At 37.2% G+C, this 27,358-nt stretch overlaps 1 protein-coding gene across 6 annotated transcripts in view; it reads left to right on the top strand.

Annotated features, from left to right (window-relative positions):
• Window positions 1-27,358, top strand: part of ERICH1 (glutamate rich 1) — an 89,181-nt gene that overhangs the window by 19,330 nt on the left and 42,493 nt on the right. For all 6 annotated transcript variants that reach the window (XR_011725399.1, XR_011725400.1, XM_071741795.1 and 3 more), the window contains exon 3: window positions 10,771-10,905. Coding sequence is in view for 4 of the 6 variants with exons in the window: in XM_071741795.1 (XP_071597896.1) it covers window positions 10,771-10,905 (135 nt within the window). In the remaining 2 variants the exon portion in view is untranslated. The remainder of the gene's footprint in view (window positions 1-10,770; window positions 10,906-27,358) is intronic.

Raw genomic sequence — 27,358 nt, forward strand, 5'->3', positions numbered from 1 at the left:
GAACATTGAGCAAAAGAACAGTTATTTAAGATTTTCAAGGCAAAGCAACAAGGCTGTTCTTGAAATTAACAGCAAACTAGCTGAGCTTGTTTGCTGCTGGAGATGAGCAAAGGCTGTGGTTGTACAGAAAGTGTTTTGCCTTGATTTACAGTCTACAAATTTGTATTTTAAACGAGGCATTGAGGAGGTTTGCAGTGATGAACTTGTAGCAAAAAGAGAAATCAGTTACCCATCTGTGAAACCAATAGAACCATTCTCATCTGGTTGTAGTTTCAGTTAAATTTAAGGAGCTCTGGTATGAATAGTCATTTACATGTGGTGATTTCGTGGTATTGGGCACTGCATGTTTAGTAGTAGGCTTTAAGATTTGGAGCTGCAAATTGAGTGGCATTGGAAAAGTAAAAGCATAAATGCTTTTTTTTAAAATCATATATTATTTTAACTTCTTTCTGGTGGAGTAGAAAGGTTATGAGTGTAACTGTGAAACAAACAGTTCATCATTTAAGTAGCAGTAGTCAGAGATGAACAAATTAAAATGAGAGAAGTTGTACAACATGAACTGCTTCCTAGTTTGAAGGTGATTTCAGCCCTATGAAATCTACTGAAAGATTTAATTTGGTGTCAATTAGAAACTGAAAACTTATTTAAAAAGAAACTGACTTAAAGTCAAGTGTTTTCTAGTGTTAAGTAACATATGATTCTATCTTTAAAATTCATCACAATGTTGTAGCTGGCTATAGTAGTTATTTTCAGGTTGTGAAAATACCATTACCAATATGCACAAGTTAACCCTCCCTAGGTTCTTATTTTTATTGGAATACAGTTGGCAGCATTGCCTTAAATGTCTGCATATTGAAGCATAAGACACACATCCATAAAATTTAAAGATCATCCTTTTATGTCCTATAAATACTTGCATTTATCTGCCTCTTGAGATCAAGTTGAGATGCTCAAGCATATAGATAAGGACCCATGTTAATGACTGGTTATGATTTAATAATGCAAGGTAAATAAATTAAATTAAATACCATAAAATTTGGTAGCAGAAAGGGTTGTACCATAGAGCTACCCACATAGTTCTGGAACTAAAGCTTATAATAAGACCCAGAATAACTGGAGATTGAAGGAAAATTCTGTGGGTTGCCGCTCTTTGGGACTACAAAGTAATATGAGTGGTATTTGTATTTTTTATGGGAAGGTGGTAGTTCTGTTAGAGATGGAGAAAACATGTAGATGTGCCAAGCTTCTGGACCCCAAATAAGGAAGGGTAGTTGCTTATATCTTGAAAAGATAAAATTTTATTTCTTTTTAAGGGGACTTAAAAACCAAACAAATGATGATCTGCCTGTGGCCAAAATTTCTGTTCAAGGACATACTAAGATGTACTTTCCCTTTGGATCCTAGCTATCTAAATCAGATTTGCTTCTTCCCCCTCTTCTACAAAAATACTCAGCAAGAAAATGAATATAACCAAAATGGGTGTTCCTTCTTCCCCAGAACAGTTAGGTAAGACATTTCTCTAAACATTTCTCCTGTTGAATAACCCAATTCTTCCATTGGAAGAACTCTAGTTTGCAGTTTTAGAAGATGTAAAAAATCTGGTTTCAAAAAACTAAAGACACTCTATATTATCAGCATTTATTACGTTAAACCATTTTAAAGTTACGTGTAATAAACCTGACCCTTCTTGACAGGTGAAGTATTAAAGAGAGCAGATAGGAAACTGCAAGCTTCTAAGTATGAGGACTTCATTTATTTTTCCCTAAGCTTGTGAATATGCTTCCAAGTGTAATAGCGAATGCTTAAAAATTTACCATGAAAGAAGTATCTGGCAGAAGACCGAGAAAGCATTTCTAACTGAATTACTTGTCTGGTTATGGCCTTTCATTTAAGTTTCTACTGAGGATTGGTTTTGTTTTCTGACCCTAGGTTAGGGCAGGGTCTACTTGCAACAAGCATTAATTTCTTGGAGGATGTTTCTCTTGAGGTCTGTGGTTCTGGTTCTGTGTTTTCTTTATTTTTGTTGATATTTTAAAACTGTGTTAGTTGTTTTTAATAGCTTTCTAGTATTTATTAAAAGTAGATGTGCGTGCTTCTGATTAGACACTTGCTAATTGTAGAGATTTTTAATTTTTTTTTTTTAGTGGCCCTCATAGTCTCAGGACATGGTCAGATTTATAACCATTTTTAAAGGACTTGGGATTTACTGATCAATGTTTAGCATCATCCTTATAAAAATTAAAATTTAAGAGTTGCCAAAGAAGGATAAATGTATACAAATGAAATGTATAATATTGAATTTTTCTATATAAAGCATGCTGTTCTGCTTTTGATTTTTGTATTTTCTGCTTTTGTATTTTTTTATTTAATTTCTGAAAAAGGAAATTAAAATGCAGAGAGCCCAGGCAGAGTCTCAGATCTTGTGGAAACAAACTATTTGATCTTCTATGTCTACTTCATTTATTTAAGAAAGATAATGAGTAGAACTACTAGGCTATTAGTATTCCTAAGTTTAAGGGTTTTTTACAAAAGGGAATCCATGTTATGCTGTATAAAACAAAACAAAACCTGAATGCAATTAATTAAATAAGAATGTGAATATTTGTCAACTGTGAAGTACTCCAGTATTGATATCCTATATCAGGAACCCCTGTTAAAAGTAGTACAGCTGTGTGATTATTTTTTTTTTTGTGTGGTTGTCATCTTACTTTTCCATTGATGTTATTAATGCCATCAGTATCCTGCGTTCAAGAAATCATTGTTGGGATGTCTGAACTGTGCCCTTACTCATTCTAATCCTGTTTTCCTGTAGCCGTCCTATTAGAGATTAAGCTTGACAGAAATGCCTAGAAGACAAAACTTGTCTAAAAAATGTGTGGATAGCCTTGACTTTTGGTTGATCAAACTGTTGAAATGCAAGTGCTTGAGAAATTAAACTAGCAGCACCTAATGCAGTAAGCAGCTTTAGAGACTTGTTAATAATTCAACTTCATTTTAGTTAATTACTCTTGGAAGCCGTCTGTTGTGAATAAGCTAAAGAGCAATGGAGATTATAATTATTATAGAACGAAGTGTTGTCACACACCCTTATGTTCTTAGGGTTTTAAAAATCCTATTAAAGTGGCATTACACTCTGAAAATGGGACAGATATATCCAGAAGTGAGTCGAGTGTTTGAAGACAGTAGCCTGTAGGTGGCTATGGTAGGAATGGTGTCCAACCACATGTACAAGTAGCTGTGTGCCTGGGGGGAATGTAGAGATCTGGGGTCTGAGGAAGGGAGGACCAAAAGACAAATAAACTTCAGCTGTCCGTTCAGATTCAGTGGGCTGCAGGTACAGTGCCTGTAACTTCTGTTGTGACAGATACAGACTTGTAGTTCAGTCTCCAGTTCCTTTAGCAATGCCGCCTTTGGTTTGGTTTGGTTTTTTTGCTTGTTGGCACATTCCTTTTCCAGTGTTCTCAAACATTCTTCCCTTCATCTTCATTTCCAACAGCTTAGCTGTCATAGAGAAATCTGCTGGCCACTGTGACAACTGAAAGCAATTTAACAAGGAGCTCATCTAATAGTATGTAGCCACTGCCTAATTGGAGTAGAAAGTGCCAGCTTCAGCTGAAAGTGTAAGCCATCTCTAAAGGTAAATGTAGTCAGCTGCAGAAAAACTAATTAGCTTAAAAAAGAAAACAAGAAAATGGCTTATGTAAAAACTTGATAAAATGGACTCGTTTCAGATAGAGAAGGGCTGATAGCCCTGCAGTTAATCTCTGTAGCATAGTAATTGTGGGTGTTAGCATTCTCACTGTCCACCTTGTCTCCCTGTTTGACATTATTTTTCAAGTGCTGATGACAAAACAGATTGTGCAAGATTCCCTTCCTGCTCCCCTGTACACTGTGGAGTTTATTACTTTAAGCTGTCATTGTGAAAATCACAGTTATTTGGAGTCAAATTTAATGTTTTCTGCTGGTACACATGCTTACCTCCTGCCTGTCTTTCCTGCCATCTGTATCCTCTGCTACTTGAAGAGGGAAAGTACTGAGCTAAGTTTAGGGCAAATGATTTTACCATAATTTTTGTGCTTTTGTGGTCTGCATTATATTTGTACACAAGCAGGAATGGACTGTTACTGATGATGGGTGTTGGCCTCTTCTCTCAAGTAATAATGATAGAAGTGGAGGAAATGGTCTAAAGTAGGGCAGGCTTAGACCAGATATTAGGAAGAATTTCTTTATTGAGACAGTAGTCAGGCACTGGGCCAGACTGCCCAGGGAGGCAGTGGTGTTGCCATCTCTGGAGTAGATGTGTGGATGAGGCACTTCAGGACATGACTTAGTGATTGTGGTGGTTTTTTCCAGGTTGATGGTTGAACTCTGATCTTAGAAGTCTTGATTTCAACTGTGATGATTCTGTGATGACTTCCAGTTACGGAATTTAAAAATGTGTTTTGGGAAGGAGGGAAAAAAGCATGTAAAGCCCTAAACTTGGTTTACTTTTATTCTTATGAGCACATTCCCATTTCCTGATCTGGTTCCAGGCAAGTCCCAGTAATGACATAATCACTTATTATGGGTAATTAACTATTGCAACTGAGAGATGACATTTTAGGTTCAGTATTGTTGCATTTATTTTTTTAAATACATATTTATTGGCAGACATGTATTTGGATTCTGAAAAGTACCTTGAACAAATAAGACCTGGGTCACGGGTAGAAATAACTGAGCTGAGTACTAAACTTAACATTGATAGCTTCATTCTTCTGTTCATAAAGCTAAAATTCTTAGGCAGCTAATCAAAATATTGCCTATAATCATATGCCAGGACCTATATGAGACACTGACGCTTTTAAGTTTAGTAACTTACACAAACTATGCAGCTAAATATTTATCATTACCTCTTCAGCTTTCAAAATACAACAAAATAGCTTGTACCAGTTTTGAAATGAGTTATCTGAATTATAAAACTGTTATCTGCCTGTAGTCAGATAACTCTCTGGAAAGTGTTCTATTTCTTGCTTTCCTTAAGCTTCTTCCCCTGTTTCACTCAGTTTGTATTGTGCTGTTTTCATTACTTTTTCCAAGGGAATGTAGGCATTTTCATGGTTCAGAGGTAAAAATTCTTCCTCAGACCTTGAGTGAGAACAAGAGGAAGAAGGATTTGTACTTTTTTAATGTTTTTTCTCTGTGACAAAGAATGTCTGCCACTTCTAATGTAATGAAACTGAGGCTGAGTTATAATAGTGAGTCCCATCTCCAATAAAATGGGCTCTAATACAGCCTTTCTAGGTCTACAGAAAAATCTAAGAATTAGTGTCTGAGTTGGAGGTAGTGAGGAAAACAAGTCTGAGCTTTCTTATTCCTTTTTTTTAATGAATTTCCCATCCCAACCTTGGGCCTTGTAAAAGGGGTATATCTTCGTTGATCTTGATTTCCTTCTGATTTTTTTTTTTTTTTGCCATCAAGCTGAAGGAAAAGTACTTCTGAAGATTGTCTCAATATTTCTTACTTTATTAACACTCTAGTCCTCTGAGCATCAAGCTTCTTCCCTTCCTTATTTTTTTTTTGGTCTTCTCTGAAAACTTTATTGATTTAATGAGGTCTGTAAATTCCAAGTTTGACCATGTCACTTTAACTTCTCCAATTATTCTACTGGAAATATGAACAGAAAAGAGAATGGTTAAAAATGTGTTTTAAATCAAACTTAAGTTTTTGTGTCATTCTTACCAGCCACAAAGAAATGCTCGTAAGGAATGAAAAGCAAGAGAAAACAGTGTCTTGGCTGTTTGAATAGGGGGCTTTTTTTATTTATTTATATAGGTATATAATGACATATGGCATAGTTTAAAATAGGAATAAAATTCTTTTTTTAAGTTTGTAGGTAAATTCTGGGTAAATAATTGCCACATAATAAAACCCCACCCTATTTTTAAGCTCTTGAGAAGAACAGCTTTGATTTCTCTTAATTGCAAATAGACCCTAACAGCAGTTTTAGGAGTTGAAGATCTCAGCACTGCTGGATAGCAGCCCTATAGTTACATGCTTCTCAGTTGGATGATGAATCTAAGTAATGAAGTGTTAACTTTTTTTTTTAACAGGTGTTTGAACAGTAGATTTTAATAACATCGAAAGCTAATTTAAACACAAAATAATTTGAAAACTGAATAAAATCCACAGTAGATAGCTTATTCTAAGTGCAGAGTGTTTAACAAAAAGGTAACTAAGTTTGTAATATTTGTAGTATTTGAGATATTTATTACCAGGTGAGTGCATCGATCATCATTCATTAGGATGCTATCATTATTCTTCCTTACATTCTCCCTGCCTTAATCATACTTGTGTTTGAACAGGAAGGCTGAAATATAGCTTGTCAAATATTAAGTAGACTCATCTTTCAATAAAGTATTACCATTTGCTTAGTTGAAATGGGTTGAGAATCCATCCCACCAGTATCATGGGAGCCACTCAATAATTGTATCTGGTTTCACTGCAGATCTAGTAAATATCTTAGTACACTGAAAGGACAAACACTAAGGCTGGCCTGCAGCTATCCTCTTCCTTTCCCTTTCTCTTCAATTTGCATGCTCCTCACAAGCAAGAGAGTTGGCTTCTTAGTAGGCAAGTGTTGGCTTCTTAGAGATCTGCCTGGTGAAACCTTGTACTCCTCTGAGTTTTTAAAAACTCAGTCAAGAGGAGCACATGCAGATTGTGATACAATAGGCTTATTTCCTCACATGTGGAAAAGGTGGAATGAAAAAGAAATTATTTGTGCTCATCCATCTTGGCTTTCTATCAGTGTGGTAACAGGCAAGTCATTACAGGATAAGAAGCTCTGGGGTATGGCTAGAAAAAGGAATTTTCTTTGAAAAATCAACTTTAATGACCTAGTTTTATTTATCTTATCAAATGTACTGAATCACTAAATCTTAAGAACAAGTGCTTCGGAGGGACTCGCATAACAGTACTCGCAGATAGTACATTGTCATCTCCGTTTTTTGAGAAGAGGGAGCAACCTCTGTAATCTAGACTTGCTCTTTTTAATGAAGTTAAGTACTCCTGGTGATGTGAAGTGGCAGGAGGAAGGTTTAAATGAACTGACTTGTGTGACAACATCTTACCAGGCACAAATAATAAACACCCTAAGAATCATGAGCATCCTTCTGTATTATGGAGAAGTTTCTACGGAAAAAAATCTGTGAATACAGTGAAAACATGCTATTTCTTGAGCATCAAAAATAGTGGAATTTTCTGTTCAAATTTGTTGTCTGAATCTGTGCAGTTGTGCAGTTTGGAACAGAATGGCACACTTTTCAAAGTTTTACCTGGCAAGCAGAGAAATTTAGCATTCAGAACAGGATAGCAGACACCTTGAAATTTTAAAGCTGAAGGGAACTATGCAGAAAAGCATACTTTTTCAGTATTCTGTTACTAGTTTTGGTGCCAATAGAATACATGGCACTAGCAAGTAATGTAATGTGAGATTACTGAATGTCTTTTGGACATCCAGTCAACTTTTATTTAAAAAGAGATGAAGAATCTTTGGAAGGAGTGTATCTTTGGCCAAAAACTGGCTTGAGTGACTCTGTCTGTGCTGTAGAGCACAGATAATGGGGGAGATGGATGGGCAGTAATATCTGCAGATGATTTTTTTTAAGATTTGCTTTTAAGATTTTTGTTTTTTTTACAGATTTGCTTAAGGTTCATTCTGATGAAGGAAACTTTGATATCCTCACATTGATCAACTGAAAAAGTACTTATTTTTCAATGCCCTCAAGGTCTGTATTTTCTACAGTTGGTCACTGGCATCACATTTGCTACTCTTCAATTTATCATGAATTTCTGGAGGAGACAAAGCTCTGTTACCCACTGTCTTTAAAGATGCTTGTCTTGCTAGTCAGTTGAGGGGAAGGTGATAGATAGTGCATCTACAGTGTGTAGAGATAGAGGAGATGCATATGTGCATTAGGGATTGACACAGTTGTCATATTATCCCACTTATATATAATAAAAATTAGGAATAGCTAAAACATGGTCATATATGTAAAAATTTAGTTTGATAAAAAAATTTTAAAGGAGGTAATAGACCTTCTTCAAGCCTTACTTTTGTCCAGATCATATCCACTGTAACACCATGCACTAAGTGCTTACAAAGAATATTGACTTTTTTAGAAGGTGTCACTGAACTAATCAGACCTTGGCTTTGATCCAGCGTTGCTTCGTTTGCTTTTCTTTAAAGACCTCTTTTGGGGGCTAAACTTTTTTCTTCCACTTGGAGAAGTGGTAGTGAGTTTTTTTTCAAGGGATAATTTGGGAGAAAACATCAGTCTTTGTTAGATCGGGCTAGGATGATGGCTGCTGGAGAGAGGCTTTGAGATGCTCCAGCTAACTTCTGGACTTGGGTCCTCTCTTTGCTCTATGGAGCCCTGCCTTGGGGGAACACAAGCTTTACATTTCAGGGAAGCACATCCTGAGAAAGATTGTTTCTGTGTAAGGTTTTGAAACTGTTATGGAGTGCTGTTGTCCTGGGCTGCAGGAGGGTCTCTTTGAGGACAGGCTGGGGCTGCCCCGTGCCCAACACAGCCGGTTGCAGATGGACCCAACTGCCCCACCATGGGGCACAGCTGAGCCCCCCAGCTAAAGTGGTGGCTTCACAGGGAGAATACATGTAAGAAAGAAGAGAACACTCCTGAGAGAGTGACAGTTTGACAAGAAGTGACGAACAGTGGGAACACCAGGGTCAGAGGAGGGGGTGCTCTGTGATTGAGCAAATGTTCCTGAAGGACTGCAGCCTATGGAGAACCTCCCCTGGCACAGGGGGAGAGTGAGAAAAAGGAACAGCAGAAAGAAACCATTATATAATTACCATAAATACCCACCACCACCTTGCACTGCTCATTGCCTTGCTGAAGGGGCTGAGTGTGACCTGCAGGGAGAGGAAAATTTTGTACTGAATATGAGCTAAAACCTAAATTTTAAGGGAAAAATGAGGAAATTTGAAAATTTTCAGAAGGGAGTAACTCAAGAAACATTTATACGTCCTCATAATTTAAACTATCACCATTTAGCCCTTGATCATTAATCAACTTGGGCAGGGGAAAAAATAATCAGTGCAAGTACTGCCTGTTCAGTGATTTGGCAGCATCTTCACAAAAAAGATCTGTCGAAGAATTATTCCAAATTATTTTTAGGACATGTTTTTCTAAATCACATAATTGCTTTTCGTATTTCTGTATTATTTACTTCTTTTCCTTTATTATCCTTCAGAGTAAGTATTATCAATAACTGTTTGAAATGTTCTGGCTTGGTGAAGAAAAAAATAACTTCCTAATGTGTTTTCAGAACAAAGGTATTACATCCAAATGATAAAAACAACCGTGATATTTTGGTTTTGTTGGGGGTTTTTTTGTGGGTTTTTTTTTTTTTTTTTTTTTTTTTAGTTTATTTTTTGAAAATCGCCTTATGTGTTTGGAAATGTACTTTATCCTAGGTATCTGAGACTATCAGCCATGCCAAACTCTTTCAAGTGTGTCTTCTGAGAAGTGTCCACATATAGTTAAATTACATATTAGAAACTGATCCCTAACAAGAGTTATTTCTATCAGACACAACTGCATTTTTAATGTTTAGGTATTAGTTCAACCATAGCTGCAGTTTGATAATAGACTTGGATCATCTGGGATCTTCTGGCAAGTTTGTGGTGGAAGATTGCATCTACCTACCATAGATGTTTTTACTATTTGTTATTTGAACAGTTCTATCAACCTGTTTTTTAAGGGGCAAATTGCCCCAAAGAAGGAAAGGTTAATTCTGTGTCTGTGCTGGTTTAGGGAGCTGTCTGAGTGTAGAAAGAACACACTGAATCATATAAAATGACATTGCAGCATCTGGAGACATCCTGAGCATCCTGGCCTTCTGGGGAGGCTTTTGTCACCCTGTACTTCATTTCTACTCTTGTCACCACTGAGCAAAAAAAAAATAGTCTGCTATTTAGACTGGGTGTGTGTAACTGGAGCAGAGATTCATCTCTCTCATTCCTACAGTTACTTCTCAGTTACTCCTACAGTTACTTTGGTGAACAAATGAAGTTTATACTGCCATTCTTGCATGTATTTTTAAATAACTTTTAATGGGGCAAGAGATCATACAACAGCTGTCTACTGCCATCATCACAAATGGTTTCCTATACAATGAAACAGTTGGAAAGCTGGCCCTGGGTACTCTCTTCCCTCCAGAAAGTAGAAAAAAAGATGAGAAGATGAGCCCTCTTGGGCAGGCAGTGCTGAGGCTTAGTCAAAGTGTGGCTTTCAAACTCTTATCTTTGACCCCTTCAGAACATCATAGGCTGTGTTTAAAAGGTCTGCAGATGGAAAAACCTCAGATCTGTGATTCTTTTTTTATGGTAGCTATCATTTTATGATCAACTTCTTTCTCTCTGTTCAGCCATTTCTTATGAACCAGTTCTTAAAGAAATCTCATGCTGAATGGGGAAAATGTGTCAAGTGTCTCTGAAAATTAAGTAGAAGCTTTTTCTGAGCTTACAGTTTCTGCTGGAAACATCTAATCTGTGGAGTATGTGTTGATTTGTAGTAGCTACAGAATTTGGTGATCTTTTGCTCCTCGTAGGATATTTTTAGTGTTCCACACCTACTTTCTCTAACTTCCTTTTCCTTTTTAGGGATTTTCAAGACCACTTACCATCATTTTTGTAGGTGGGAAAACATTTGAGAATCTATACTGAGATCAATAGCCAGAGACTTTTTTTCTTTTCCTGTTTTGTAGGTGCTGACAATACAGTTCTGTCTTCAAGGAAAATGTACACGGTGAATCTTCCCCCAGAGGGTTACGTTGCAATTACTACAGATGCTAATAGTAATTCAGTTTCTGAAAACTCAAGCCATAGTGCTGACTCAACAGGTAAGTTGAATTTTTCTCAAGAGAAAACCTCTTAGTTGGTCTTACCTAGCAGATCCAAGTTGCAGCAATGAAATATTTAAACTGTTGCTACCAGTGGGTGTCACTGTTTTGCAACATAAGCAAAATGAGGCTGTGCATCCCTATGAGCTCACTTCCATTGAAGACCAGATTCAACATTTGGTTACAGCCATACAGTGCCACTGACTTAAATAAAATATGACTCAAGACAAAGTCTTCATCTCCTCCCACTCAAGTGACATATGTATGTTCATAGCATGCCTACTAACAGTTGTCATTTTTAGGCGGACATGTTAGATAAAGCTGTTTTAGTAAGTCTTACTCCTGATGTTCTCCCAAATTGGGAAAGACTTAAAGAGCTTTCAAGTTTACCTCTCCCACTTAGAACAGACGTTCACTTGATAGGAGCTGATGAGGGGACTTACTGATTGTTTAGCATGGAAAGGCTTTCTGAGGAGAAACTGACCATGTAAACTTCAGAACCAATATTCAGTGTTGTCAAATGATACAAGAGAAGCAGCACAGGATCTGTAAAGAAGTGTGTTATAAGTTAACTTTGGGTAAAAACATGGTTTTCTGAATGATGTTGCCAGAATTCACTTGATTCTGTCTCTATTAGAAAGAAGTAACAAGCTTAGATAAGACAAATTTATGTTGTTTTTTCAATTGCTATGTTTCTGGCAATGTGTTTTTGTCCATGATTCTGTATCACTATCATTTGCTAGGGGTAACCTACAGCAAAACAAATACCCAAGTGAGCCTACTGAGTTAAAACACTTGATAACCATTATTTATTAAACTACTATATCTATTTCACCCTGGAGGCTGCCTAAATGTAAGGAGAACCTGAGATAAAATATGAAGATGCAGAAAGGCAAATGTTCCTTGCCTTTGAAAGAGGTACTCAGAGGGATGAACTTTTGGCTTGGAGAAGTTAGGTCTTCATGCTGCTCTGAGCACTGTTCAGAATCAGAATAGAAGCAAAGCTTCGAAGCAGCCAAGTGACTGAAGCAAAATACAGCATGACTGGCAGCACATCAAGAATGTTCTTTATCAGCATGAAATGGCTTAAAGATGCTTTTTGGATTAGGAAAGAAGTAATTTTATCAGAGTAAGATCTTGATGTGGGTGGGAATATGGATAGGAAGGTATCCTTTCAGATATTAGAGTGATGCTCCCCATCTTTATTTACTAATAAGATTAAATGAAGTTTTATAATATTTTGTAGGTAAATAGGCTTGGACCACTCACTTTTGTAGAAGAACTTAAGCAATTTCTAAATAAAATATTAGCATACAGGCCTCTGAACACTATTGTAACTGAGATATTAAGGTATAAGCCCAGAAGTTTTATGGCAGATTTACTCAGCTACTGTTTGAAGTCTATGAATAAATCTATATGTGGTGCATATTAGATATTGATGTATTGCATATCAGTAAAGGGGAATAAATTTTAGGATTGTGGTATATTGTCCCTATTTAGGCTCACAGAATCACAGTCATTGAGGTTGGAGTATATCAGTCATGGAGGTTGGAAGATAAGTTGAATCATCAACCCAACACCACCATGCCAAACTAAACCATGTCCTGAAGAGCATTCTCAGCCATGACAGTAATCAGTAGTGTTCTGGTGTTGCTTAGTGACAGTATTGACTGTTGAATGGTGATCTCTTGATCCCAGTCTCAGGAAGAGTAGGTTTTGGACTTCAGCTGCTTTTTTAACAGTTATCAAATGCATCTGGAATTTTGTGAGACTCATATTTGAATTTGTTACTTGAAGCTTTACAATTTATGACAGAATCAAGAAAAAAAAAAGTTTAAAGTGATCTTTGGTTTTTAATCTATGTTCCCTTGCAAAGTATGTTGGGCTACAACTGTCATGCTTGCCAAGTATTTGCCTAATTTGTTCTTTAAAACATCACCATAGAGAAACTTGCCTACATGCTATTTGTTATGCAGTTTCATTGCTATTTAATGGTAGGTATTTCTTGCTACATCTTAAAGCCCTATTTGTTCTGTCTAAATAGGAATTTTAAATGGTATTTAGGCATATACATAAAATCTATTGCATGATGAAGGCTGGGATTTCTGAGAGTGCTTATAGAATAGAAAAGGAACAATTTAGACAATCATACTGTGGATTACTTGCTTTGCTTGCCTAAATCTAATTTTATATAGCTTATTTAGATATTCTGCCAAAAAGATGTAGGAAAGCTCCAATTAGAGCCTGTGGCACTGAAGAAAAAAGAGAGTGTGCATGTCTGTATGTGTGAACATCCTTTACATATGGGTATATATATATATATATATATAGAAAAAATCTGTTCTGTTTAGAAGTGCCTCAGGTATTCCCAGAAAAACAGCTCCATAGGGCAGAAATACGGACCTGGACCTACTGTTTGCATTGTTTTAATACTATCTGTGTGATACATTTTGAAGAGCAACAGGCCATGTTCTGTTCTGTTTCCTAAATAGTGGAGCATGTTGTATATATGCTGGGTAAGGCTGCCTTGATAGCCTTTTGTAGCCTTTGGACGTGGAAGTAAATGAAATAAATTCTGTAGAAATTCAAACAAACAGAAACCTTATTCATAAAATAAACAACAAAATTTATTGAACCTGTCTTATGAAAATAATCTGAACAATTTGGGGGATTAAAAATTTTCAGTTGCAACTTAATTATATATCAGTGTGATTTGGGATGTCTTTTCAATAAGTTAAGAAAATCAAATCCATGTCTATATGAGTTATTATAGCAAGGCTATCAAGAGGCAGATATACAATGGCTGATACTTCATTGCATTAAATTCATCTGTGGAAGAATGAACCATTCAGTCACAAGAATATTTATTCACACATTGGCTGGTTTTGAGAAGCTATTTAGAAGTTGAAGTTAATTACAATTCTAAATTAGAATAATTTCTTATCATCTTTAAAATATGTTTGGGTTTGTCCATTGTTAGTCTTAAGTAGTTACATTATGGTTAATACTGTCTGAAGGAAATTAATCTTGTCCAGGCTTGCTTCTAAACAAAGGGAAAAAAAGCAAAGCAAGTCTATGTGAGTATTTCAGCGTGCCTTTCTCCATCTGTCTCAGCATGTTGATTTTAGCACTTCAAATATTTCAAATACTTTTAAATACTTTGCTCAGTTGAATCAAATAAATTGTGACCAGTTATGCCCCTGACATTACACAGGCACCCTGTGATGCATGTATAATTTGTCCACAGGAAGGAGTAGCACTGGTGCTTTTGACAAGTTGTGGCACTGTCTCAGCAACATCTTGGACCTTACAACACAGGAGGCAGCTTATCTCTTGTGACTCCCTATCAGACCAGCAGACTGGCATCTCAGTGCCCCTCAACAGTCACCTACTACAAGCACAGATTTCTTTTTGTGAAATCTGCTGTCTGCTGGTACAGTTTCTCCTTGCATGAGCTTTTGTGGGTTACAAGCGTCCAATGTGCTCCATTGTCTTTGTGTCTTCCACAGAAACATGGATCTGAAAACACTTCTCTATTTCTGTCTCAGCCTTTCAAATACTGAGCAGCTTTTTGAGTGTCTCCTGCAACCTGCCCACCTGACAGAACTGATTATCAACCTGTGCACATCTTTTGCAGTTACTTACCTTTTCTCCAGGAGAGGGGTCTGTGAAGGCATTGGCAACCTACTGTCTGTTCTGAAGTTGTCTTCTGTTCTGTCTGGGTGGAAGCATCAGACATCCCTGCAGAAACATTGGTTTTAACTCAGGCTAGTGCCCACTGTTGTGGCACAGAGCTAAAACACTTCCTGGTCTGTGGACCAACATCTTTAGAAGAGTAAGTTGTATTTAGGTGTCTAATTTTTAAAAACTCTCTTGACTGACTGCCTTGGAGAAATTGACTCACTCTGATCATGTCAGCCTTATCTTGACTGAATGGATGAACAGGAATTAGACAGTCAAGGGAGAAGAGAAAACAGTGCAGGGGATTTCTTTTGTTTTTCACACGATTTTCTTATTCACTTTGATACATGTTAATGCATTTCCAACTTTCTTTTTGCAAGCGACTTTATACTTTAGATAAGAGCATATTAAAATGTGTAATGTTCAAGCTACAGATAAATTATTAACTATCAAAATCTGGTCGTTAACTCAATATCCTCATAGATCTTAAATCAGAGATCAAAATTATTTTATTTTTATTATCTCTTCATTGAGAAATACTTTTCCAGGAGTAGTCACTTGAGAGATTAACCATCATGTATTAAATGGTGTTCTATACGAAAGGCGAATCCAGGAAGCTTGAATTATGTGTTCCTTAACTTGCTAGGAAGTGGTAGCTTGGTTTGGAATGGTTTCAGTTTTTAGTTTCATGAGTTGAATTTTGTAATTCTAGATTCTTATTTTAAGACAGATGTAACAACCAGAATACTCTCTCCTATTAAAGTAGGAATGCTAAAAATGTAACTTCATCCCTTCCAAAAGATAAACTGTTTAATTTTATTTCTCCAGCAATGCTTCTTGTTGGATACTCTTAATTTAAGATCTTTGAATATAACATAAAGCTTTATTTTAGCACAAAACAATGTGCTGGATTATATTTTTTCTCTAAATTTCTTTAATATTGAATCCATTTCTTCTTAGAGTCCCAAAGTGGTATAGATGTTTCTTGGACTCATGTCAGAGAAAATTTCTGAGCCAGAGGCAATGGAAAGTAAAAAGACTATGCATGTAAGAGTTTAGTAATATTCAGTAGTTGAGGGCACCAAAAGAATAGATACTGAGAATTCAAAGAAAAATGGTCGTGGGATTTTTTTTTTTTTTTTTTTTAATTCCATAACCTGTTCTTTTTCTTCTTGCTGAGTCTTACTCATTTTTCCTTCATATTTTGGAGTGCAAAGCAATATTCAACTGGTAATATACTATTGTTACTATCTTAATTACAACCTATCCAGTTTTGGTGAAACCCTCTATATAAATAAAAGGAGCACAACCTACTGTATTCTGTCCTGCCTCCTAATGGGTATGTTATGAGGCAGAGTTTTACTTAGGAGCAACAGTCGAGTCTGGATGTTCTATTCTTGTGCTAAGAACAAGTCAAGTTATGGAATCACAGAATCATCGTGGTTGGGGAAGACCTTCAAGATTGAGTCCAACTATCAGTCTACAACACCTTAACCAATAAATCATCTGAAGTGCCACATTCACCTGTTTTTTTGAATACCCCCAGGGATGGTGACCCCACCAACGCCCTGGACAGGCTGTTCCAATGCTTCAGCACTCTTTTGGTGAAGAATTTTTTCCTAATATCTAATCTGAACCTCCCATGGCACAACTTGATCCCATTACCTCTTCTCCTATTGCTATTCATTAGGGAGAAAATGCCAACACCCATCTCAATACAACCTCCTTTCAGGCATCTGTAGAGACTTGATAAGGTCTCCTCTCAGCCTCCTCTTCTCCAGGCTTAACACCCCCAGCTCCTTCAGCCTCTCCTCCTAAGACCTGTCCTCCAGACCCCTGATCAGCCTGGCTGCCCTTCTCTGTACCTCTCCAGCACCTTGATGTCCTTCCTGTGCTGTGGTGCCCAAAACTGCACACAATACCCACAGTGGGGCCTCACAAGGCTGAGCACAAGGGTAATATCACCTCCCTGGCCCTGCTGGTCACACTGTTCCTGATCCAGGCCAGGATGCCATTTGCCTTCTTGGCCCCTGGGCACACTGCTGGCTCATGTTCAGCTGCTGTCAGTCAGCACCCCCAGGTCCCTCTCTGCTGGGCACTCTCCAGCCACTCTTCCCCAACCCTGTGGTGCTGGTGGGGTTGTTGTGGCTAAAGTGCAGGACCCAACACTTGGCCTTGTTGGAACTCACACTATTGGCCTTGTCCCACCAATCAAGCCTGTCTGGATCCCTCTGCAGAGCCTCCCTACCCTCAGGCAGATGGACACTTCCACCCAGTTTAGTGTCACCTGCAAACTTAGTGAGGGTGCCCTCCAACACCTCATGCAGGTCATCAATAAGGACATTAAAGAGGAGCAGCCCCAGCACTGAGCCCTGGAGGACACCACTTGTGACAGGCAGGCTGCCTGATGGATTTAAATCCATTGACCACAGTGCTTTGGACCTGCCATCCAACCAGGTTTTTATGCACTGAAGGGAGTGCACATCCAAGCCATGAGCAGCCAGCTTCTCCAGGAGAATGCTGTGGGAAACTGTGTCACAGGCCTGGGTAAAGTCAAGACAGACAACGTACTCAGCCCTTCCCTCATCCAGTAGGCAGGTCACCCTGTCATAGAAGGAGATCAGGTTAGTCAAACAGGACCTGCCCTTCATAAATCCATGCTTGACTGGACCTGGTCGTTCTGCATTTACCACGGTTGTATCTGGGATGACCTGCTCCATCAGCTGCGCCAGTACTGAAGTCCAAGCAGCATGCCTGTAGTTTCCTGGGTCATCGTGTCATCCCTTCTTATATAAGGAGGTTGCACTGGCTCATTTCCAATCTGCCAGTCAGCCAGGACTGCTAATAAAAAGTTAGAGAAACAGAAGCAAGCAACTTTTTCTACCTATTGGCAGCTGTCAATTGTGAAATGACGTAGAAGGTGGTACTTCTGTGGGACACTTCTTTGTCTAGTTAAATTTGCTTGCTGGCCTGAGGCAGTGCAATTGTACATGATAGGCAGACACAAGTTAATTGTCAATGTAGCTGCATTTTGGACTGTGGCTTTTTTTTGTTTTTCAGGGCAGTACTGCAAAGAATTGCTGCTGCTGCATCAAGAGGTTGAAAGCTACTGCATTTCTTGCATTTGGCTCAGCTGGCAAAAATACTTGGACTTACTGATTAGCAAAATATAAATTTGGTAAAGGCATAATTGGGTAGTTTCTAATCTCTCAGTGGTGTCTTGATTCACTTAAGGTTTAAGGCAGCCATTTTAGGAAGACTTCATAATGTTTAAGTTTGTTGTTAAGTATGAATCGTGTTGGCCACTTACATTCTTGGCAGGTGGTTTGGAATGTGGTGTGTTACAGAACTGTTGGATTCAGAACATTGGAGGAACAATTTGTTTCAATCATCTAAGGCTGGCAGCAAACCTTTTTCACTGGTAGGCAGCACCAGTTCTGAGACTCAAGCATAAGGAGTCTTTTTTGTAGCCTTCAAACCTGAGAGATCATTAGACTGTGTAATTTACTCTTCTGTACCTGTTAGAGAGGTCTCACCCCATATTGAACTCAGAAATTTGTGTCTGCAAGAAAAATAAATCATGCACATTTCAAAGATGTCACAGAGGTTCCATTACTTTCTCGTAATTTGTTCTAATTGGCATAACTCTATTTAAAAAAACAAACCAAAAACCAAAAAAAATCCACCACAGTTGGAAAATAGCTTTTTTCCACCTTCCTCTGGTTGAGTAGAGCCTTTATTAAGCATTTTCTTCCCACAAAATGCAGTTATCAACTCACCATCAATCTTTTTTGACTAGAGAAAGAAATTGACTCTTTGTTGCTCTAAGATATTTACTTCAATCCTCAAGCCACTCTTGTAGCTCTTTTGTATATCTGCCTTTTCACAGAATCATTTTAAGACTATGAACTCCAGTACTGCATGTGGTATTTGTGGTTTGAACAATGGCAGGTGTTGAAATAAAATAGTCTTTGTGCCCACTATTCTGGGGTTTTTTGTGTGACAAAAAAATTCATCAGTTCTTTTCTGTCACAGCATTCCACCAAGAACTTCTGTTCTTTGTTACATTGATACCTTGGCCATTGCCAAAAATCAGTCTTCTGGAAAAATTTTCTGATAAACAACTGCACTTGACCATATTTAAAAATGTGTTTGGTTTAGTGTCTGGGGATTTTTATTCATTTGTCTGGCTTCTTTTTTGTTTGTTTGGTTGTTTTTTAGAACAGCCTTAATTTTTGTGCTAATCACTGATGAAAAAGTCAAATAGCTGCAAGCTCCCTGCTAAACTGGCCTTTTTTTAAAATGAGAGTTGTTTTTTAACTCATCTCAAACTATATTTCAGAATTTCTGTGCTATGAATTCATAGGCTATATGTGTTACAAGAAAAGGCCACACAAAACTGTAAATATTTTATTTTCCTTATATTAATGCAGCACATGTATGATTGCTTTTCTGAATCTGGTGTCTGAAAGAAAGCATGATGGAAAAAACTCCTATGAATTAGGTTGTCCTGTAGTATGTTCTGTCAGGTGCATCTAGACTGACTGTCCAGAGCCTTGTAGCAATTTCTTGTGTTCTGAATATTTAAAGCTTTTAACAAGATAAATTGAGGGAACTGGCAATTTGGAGGGTGAGTGTTCTTTATTTGCAAACAAAAGTAATAAAACTCTTTCCAGTTCTAGGCCATTGCAAGAAAGAAAAAAAAAAAAACCAAAACCAAACAACCTGAACAACAAGGCTATTACAGGATGCTTTTAGATAAGTGATACCTAATTTAGGACTTAATTTAAGTATGCCTGAATAATGGAACATGCTTGAATAATCATCTCCAAATAATGAGATGCTAAAGTACAGTTCTTAAGGTAGTTCTATAGTCACCATTTGGCAATACAGATCCACCAAATCATATTTCAAATGACAGCATTAATAACTGAATTTGATTGATATGCGGATGTCCAGATTTTTCTTACAACTTCTTGAAAAAAAAGAAGCTCTTTACTGCCCCAGATTCAGCCACTTCTAAAACTATTGCTCCTTTCTCCTTTCTGACTTTTTTTTTCTGACTTCGTGTCTTTCCTCTTCTAGAAATGATAGTATGGACTTGTAGGTTGAAAACTTCTTTGTAAAAGAGTTATTACTTGAAAAAGTGGCTTTCAGTAATTCAGCAGTGAAGAAGCAGTGACTATATGGTGGTTCTGGCTCCTTTGTATTTCTGATGGTCAGGTTAACTCTTTTTAAATTTCTGTTAATGAATTCCTCCAATTAAATTTCTGGTTTTCATTCGCTAAGTTTAGATGTTACTATTTATTATTAAAACAGTATCTTTGCACATGATAAAAATATAGGTAATAATCTTCTGTAATTTAGCTCTGTCCTTGTAGAAATGCATGCATCCCTGCTTGTGGATGGCAGATTTTCCTGAGCTCCCACCAACTTCTGGCATTCTCATGTACATGTCATCCTCGGAGGGCAAGCTGTAGCAATGATGATACCTCTGTTAAGGCTGTTAATACAAGCGTTTCCATAATGTTGCTGGTGTTTATAGATTAATCAATAACTTCGAAGGTGAGATGCCTGTGAAGTTCAGCAACTTTCTCCTCTACAGCCAGTTTCTTCTTCATTTTAAGTGTACTTGACATTTTGGAACCAGTTACTGCAAAAGGTGCCATAAACAAGTAGAAATGTTGGAAAGCTGTAGCTGTGCTTCAGACGTTTTCTCCTTGATTTATCCTTTCTGCAGTTGTTAATAGATGCAATGACATTTCTAATAGATAAAATCACCACAGGTTTCATTCTGAAACTGAGTAAGATTAAATAAGCATTTTTGTTTTCAGAGGTAAAGGAAGTCGTTAGTCATTTGTTATCTCAGGCTTAATTTTTTATGCTAAAAAAAATCTAGATGCAGTAGTGTTCCAATTTACATTGACACAGTTATCAGTAGAGTTACATCACTGGAATTAAACTGCAAGGTTAAGACATACCTAAATCAACTCTTATTTGGAAAAAAAATTTAACTCCTGTTCAATCTGAACAGGAGAAGGCTTCCTTTTTGAAGTGACACTTGGTTTAAGAGTCGTCCAGAATTCTAATCATGTGTTTAACTTTTATTATCTTGATTTTCAAGGAATTAAATTTATGCTTAAGGGAGATGCTTGCTGATATGCTGCAAAACATAGCTGACCAGTGTGATCACTTATATTTCTCTCTCTCCCCTTTCTCTTCCTCTCTTCCCCTCTCTCCTTCTCTCTCTTTCTCTCATATATACAATGTATATGTGTACTATGTAGAAATCAGTCATTTCTAGCTACTGGAGTCTGTAACTATTTACATCTTGTAAATGCCAATGTAGCTACAAACATATGGAACTATTACAGAACTCATGCATCATGGTATGAAATAGAAGTTGTTTAATGTCACTGAAGTCTTCAGTAGCTCTTGTGTGATAGTATCTAACATTAAGGCATTGGTAGTCACCAATTAAAAAAACACACCACCCCTCCACACACAAAAAAACTCTGTAAAATGTCTTCGGAAGTTTGGAAGCAAAGATTTCTGCCCCAGATTTTTAGTCCAAATTTTGGTCTGGATTTAGGAAAGGCTGTAAATGCTGAAAATGTATTGAGGAAAAAAATAGAGTAATGTGATACACAGGTAATGGTTACTTTAGCCATTGCTGCAAGTTAATAGTTTATTAAGGATCTTGGATTTATATTTGTATAAATATAAAAAGTGCAGTTAGAGATGCTATAAATATTAGTTAGCTTTCTGCATGTTTTTGAGAAAGCTCTGAATACTTAAATACCAAAAATGTATCTGAAATGAGATCTTGTTCCTACGCGTTTCCGCAGTGTGGAAACCAACGTACTCCTAATCCTGGTTTATGCCTTTACATTTTAACAAATTAAAAAGAGCTCTCAGTTGGAACCAGAAGGCAAATGTGTGCTTAAGCATAGTAAACACTTTCCAACAAGTGTATATTCAAGGAGACATACTTACTCTGGCCATTACCTACATTTTCTGTGGTAGTTCTTGTTCTTTATCTTTTCCTTGTTTCTTATTCCTACATGATACAATCAATGTCTCAAATAGCTACAAGTAGGTTGAGCTAGTCAGGTAGCAATATGTGAAGCAGGAGGAGGGGGAATTAGGGCCTTTATTTCTGTGGCAGTTTTTTTCTTGCTGTATTTTTAATTACAGTGATGGCAAACAGTTGGCTTGAGCATCCCCTTCTCTAATAGATGGGTCTGACAGAATAAAGAGGCACTGAGGCCTTCTCTTTTCTCTTCACTCCTGACTTTCCTGACAGAATCCTTTTAACGTCCCATATGATTTTTCTGTTCTTGCCCTCCACCCTCTGAGTCACTTCTTCGTCCTTAGCTGGAGTGTGCTCCCTCTTCCACCTTGTAGCTGTGTTGCAGGCTTCCCGTTGTCATAGTGACAGGGAAAGGAAAAGCAATAGAAAAGGGCACCAACAGCCACTGTAGATCCCATCAAAAAGCTAGAAGTGTTACAATTGCTGCCTCACTTGAGGAGGCACCCAGCACTTTGGGAATCTGACACTGCTTCTCTGTTTTCCCCTTGTTACTTCAAAATGAAAGCATAATCGAGATGCAAGACTTTCTACTCAAATTATCATGGAGCAGCAGGGTAAAGTCAATTGGGTGCTGGATTAAAGGGAAAGGAATGTCAGTAAACTTGGAGCTTGGTCTCTGGCTGCTCAAGTGATTCATCATTCTGTATCTCTATTCATCACCTGTAAAAGTAGGAGATTTGATTATCTTGTAGAACTTGGAAAGGTTTTGATAACAATACATGATACCTTAATTTTGGCTATCAGTTGCATAGCTGTAAAATCACAATCTTCACTGCTTTGCTGCTGCCTGTGAATGTGTTAGTATTGAACCAAAGCACCATGTTGCTGTCCCACATGTCAGGACACAAATATCCACTCAGGGACAGCACTCTTGTAAATACTAAGCAGGAGAATGTGGCCCTGGCTCACTCTCTCACTGTTAGAGATCATGTTGCTCTTTCTCTCTAATAAGACTTGTTTCAATGTAGTATTTTCACATTCAAAAAAAAAAAAAAAAAAAAAAAAAAATAGAGAGAAGGGGAAGTGGAAAACCATTTGAATACAGAGTTTCTGTTGCTACTTATTCTGTTTAAATACTCTGGACACTGTAAAAAAAATAGTAAAAAGTTAATTCCTAACATGAAGGAGCTGACAATCAGTATGGCTCAGTGGACAAAGAAAACTAAGACAGCAGGAAAAAAATGTGTGAGCAGTAATAAGCATGTGTTTATTTTCTTAAACAGTTTAACATAAGTGTTTTGTATAACTTAAAGAAAAAGTTGATGTCTCATGTTAGAAATCAGAATCAGGCCTACCCAATTGATCCTTTTTATTGTTTCTCTGTTACAGCAGCTGTTTTAGTTTATGGCAGTTTGTGGGCTTACAGCCACACATTGATACAGCTTCCAATGGACTGTCTCCATTCAGGCTCCACTTGGGAAATTTCTTGATCTCATATCCTTTCCCCTTGGTTACTGCCCCCTGCAAAATTTGAAAGTATCAGTCCTTTAAAGTACAACTCTCTGTACAACTGCAATCTGTGCCCAGGAAGCTTTGAAAATTGTCTTTCATCCATCTCCCTTTCCTAATACTCCTTTTTTTTTTCTGCTAGTTTCATGCTATCTTCCTTCCATTTTATCACTGCAGGTAGAAATTGGTTCATAAATGGAGAATACCCTGTTGTAATTTTAATTCTATGAGAGCCTTTATAGCAGACAAATGGAGAGAAAGTCCCTTATTTCATTGTAGAATCATGATTACTCATTACTGCAGGATTTGCATTGCATGTGCCATGCATCAGCCACAGTCACCCTCTCTCTTTACAGTGATCTGTGGAGGGCAGAAAAAGAATGAAATTTATGTTAAAGCAGCAAAAGACGAGTAGCAGCACACAGATTTATTCCTGTAATCCAGACAAAATTCACTTCAGGCAAGCCTAAGTGCATTCCAAGGATTCCCAGTTGCTTTGCAGAGCATGTTCTGGCTCACCAAAGCTACTGCACTTCAACAGCTGCATCTCTGGTTCAGAGTACTAGATGAGTTGTATCCAGCTGATGATGCTTCACCTCACAAGGCCCTCTGCATGAAATATGAGTGTTCTCAGACTCTTGGTTGATGTAACCAGCACAGCTCTACTGATGTGTATGAATCTGGTAGTTCACAGTAGCTGGCCAGATGGCCCTGTATGGTTGTAGTGGGGAACATGTCCTTCACTGAACTGTGGAGCACTGCCAACATCTTACACTATCTCTCTTTACTTGATGCAGTAATTTAAAAAATAGTCTTGAGCCTCCAGCCTTGGCCTAGCTGGTCTAATGGCAGGTGAAGTTCTGTCTGAATTCATATCTGTTCTTCCTGCTTTTGTACTTTTCCATAAGTACTGAATTACTTTTCTTTTTCATTTAAATGCTATAGACTTTCAGTATGTTCACAGACCATTCTATTCTGTTTGTATTTTTAGAATGCACTCAACTCCATTAGTTTATCCACATTTTGTTAATATTTACAAATAGAAACGTCTTTTCTCAGTGCAAGCTGTTTATTTGTCCAGACTAATTTTTTGGTCATTGTCTCTGACAATGGGAGTTAGAAGCTAGTACTGTTTATTACGTATGTCCTTTTTTTATAGAATGCTTTGTTACCCTGATTTTAAAATGAAGTGTAAGATACTATTTCCAAAGATAACAAAGGTGTGCAACTGTTCAATTGATAGGAAAATTTGCTGTGAAACTTTATGAAAAGTCACTCATTAAATATTGGGATTATGTCTGTACTCATATGGGATTCTGGAGCAAGCAGCAAATAAAGGGAAAGTATCTCAAATAGTTCTTAGTGCTCAAGTTTAGCACCTATTCTTTTTCAGCCTTTATTCAATATACTAAAAAGTTTTAGTTCTTTTATACTTCCCTGGAAGAATTAGGTTAGTTGTCCATTAACTTTTAAGTCCTTTACTTGACTGTTCTCAGTCTTAGCAACCTGTTGCGTTTTATGTCTCTGTTCATCTTCTAAACTGATGCTGACATAGTCATCCCAGCTGTCTTTGGGTGCTGTTCTAATAAATAACTGCATTTTGGTTTAAAGTAAACACAGCTGAGGTTGACTTCACTCAGTCCACTCTTCTGTGGAAGCCCAGATATACAAAGATATGAGCAGAAATATATGTATAGGAATGTGTTTGAAATGCAGACATGCTGTGCAGATCACCTCTTTACTGAAGCATATCAGAATACCCTACTGAACTGCTCATATAATTAGAAGAGTGAAGCATGTAGTAATATTATTTACAAGAGATGATAATAAGGACTAGCTAGGATCAGCCTTACAGTCTTGGGGAGCCTGCCTTTTTTTCTGTGACTGTAGAAATGGGAGTAGATATTGTGGTATCTTACACATTTCTACTAAATACCTCTGAGGAACAGGAGTCTTTTTACTGAAAAGAACATAGTGTCTATCCTTCTTTTTCTTCTGCCAAAGAAAAGACTTGATTGATTCTTTGTGCAGTTTTTTGTTTTTTTTTTTTGTTTGTTTGTTTTTTTTTTTGGTATATAGGTGAACATTGTAGAGGAGAAAAATGTTAATTTGGGCTTTTTACAGCTTCTCAAGAAATAGAAATGGAAATACATAGCCTTAAGATGAACTAGAAAGCTTAAAATAATGAATCAGTGATAGAGCTCTCCTGCTTATATCTAAGGATATAGGTTTAATCTTGTTCTTTCTTGCCAGCTTTTTTTATCCTCTTGCTAAAAATGCCAGAGAATCTTAGCATCTTCTTTGTAGCACTTGCCAATGGAAATCTCACATTTATCTCCGTAATTAACTCACGGTCTCTTGGGCATTTTGTGTTTATTTTGAGCTTTTTTTGTTGTTTTGTTGTGGGTTTTTTTTCTCATGCAGTTTCTGATGCCCCTTTTGGTTTTTCTTCTTGACAATGATTCTTCAAGTACATTTGCCCATGATTGTTTTAAGACACAATGGCCTGGTGAAGTACTTGTATGCATGCAGCTGAACTTTGGTACCATAATCCTGAATATACTATGCTACCCATGGATGTACTGTCTAATGCTAAGTGTACTTAGACCTTTGGATAGAGCTGTTTGGTTTTTTTTTTTCCTCTGAAAAAGAAGACAACTGTGTAAAAGAAGAATGAAAAGTTATCAAATACAATCTGCAATACAGTATTCGCTTACTTCATATGTTTTACACACTTGCATGTATCTGTGTTTCAAAATCCAAGTAGATTGTAACTATTTTAGTGATTCCATGGAATTTGGATATATGTTTAAGTAATCTTAGAAATTACTTTTTCAGAGAGAAAATGTTACAGTATTTTTCAACATGTATTTAGGAATCAGAATACAGAATCCACCAATAATCAGAAATGTTTGCATCTGAAAATAAACATTGCACTTCATTTAGTGCAAACCCATCTTTATATATGCATGAAGAGCTTTACCATAAGTTTTATGAATGGTGTAATAACTTTTGTACATATGCAGAAAAATAGCTAAGTAAAAATGCAATGGTTAAATTACTTGAATGTGTTCTGTAGTGATCATCTGCAGTGGTTCTTCTTTTCACTCTGTAACCAGCATTTTTGTTTTATTAAATACATTCTTGGTTAACCATCTGTATTACAGTGAAATGCCTCTAGCAGTTATATAACAAGGAGTATAAACTTTCATTGTGTATTATATATCTGTTAATTCAAATGTATTTACAAGTTTTTTATACTTCCCTTTTTTTCTTATACTTTCTCTTTTAATGATGGTATTTCCATACAGTTAAACTTGCTTGCAGTGAAATGCTTGTTTTAAAAGTCAAATAAATGGAAAGCCCCAAATTCCTTCAAGCTGTTCACAGTCTATTTTCTGGTGAAATGCCAGCTTTTTTTATCACCCTACTTTTTGGTACAGTGGAAGTTCTTTCTACCTGCTACAATACAAGTAAATGACATATAAGGTAGTCTTGTGTAGAGTCCTGGTTCGCATGCAGCTGCTTCAGAGGATGAGTGAGTAATAAAATTTTGTCTGCAGTCTGCCTTGATGTTGCTCATCCAGAGAAGTAGCCAACACCACAGAGCCAGGCACCTGCTGTCTCCATCCATATGGCTGCCATTTTTAGTCCTGCTTTCACAGAACGCAGTGCTCTGGTCTTTCTCTCCAGAGAACCTGAAGCCATTGCTGTGGGTTGTTGCTTATGTTGCTTGCTGCAAGATTCTTGTGACTTCTTTAGTATTCCAGAATGAAAAAAAGTCCTATGAACCCAAGAACTGATTCCCAACAACAAACTGCTAATTCTTTAAGAAGACAGAACCCTGTACTGTGTGGCATTTTGCCCAGCATGACTAAAGATAATAGCTTTTATCAAGGGAGCAAGAAGGAAACTTAACAACCTTTACTTGAGCTGATACCAAAATCAGCATTTCAGTGAATCTTTAAAAAAACTCTGTTTTGCTAATGAAATGTGCAGGTAGCTTGTAGCCTTGGTACGGATTTCTTGGACTTCATTTAAATTGGTTGAGTTTCTGTCTTGCTTTCTCTCTTCTGTTTGATGTATAAGAAAATGACCCACTTTCCCGTGATCCATTATGCATCTCCTTCATATGTGCTTTGGAAAGAATTGAAACAGCTGAGCTGTAAAACCATGCGTCTTTAGAACCTGTGTTTTTGTTTTGCTTTGGCTGTGTTTTCGATTTTTTTT

Source organism: Heliangelus exortis, chromosome 3 (genome assembly GCF_036169615.1).
Source record: "Heliangelus exortis chromosome 3, bHelExo1.hap1, whole genome shotgun sequence".
In the NCBI taxonomy this organism is placed as follows: domain Eukaryota; kingdom Metazoa; phylum Chordata; class Aves; order Apodiformes; family Trochilidae; genus Heliangelus; species Heliangelus exortis.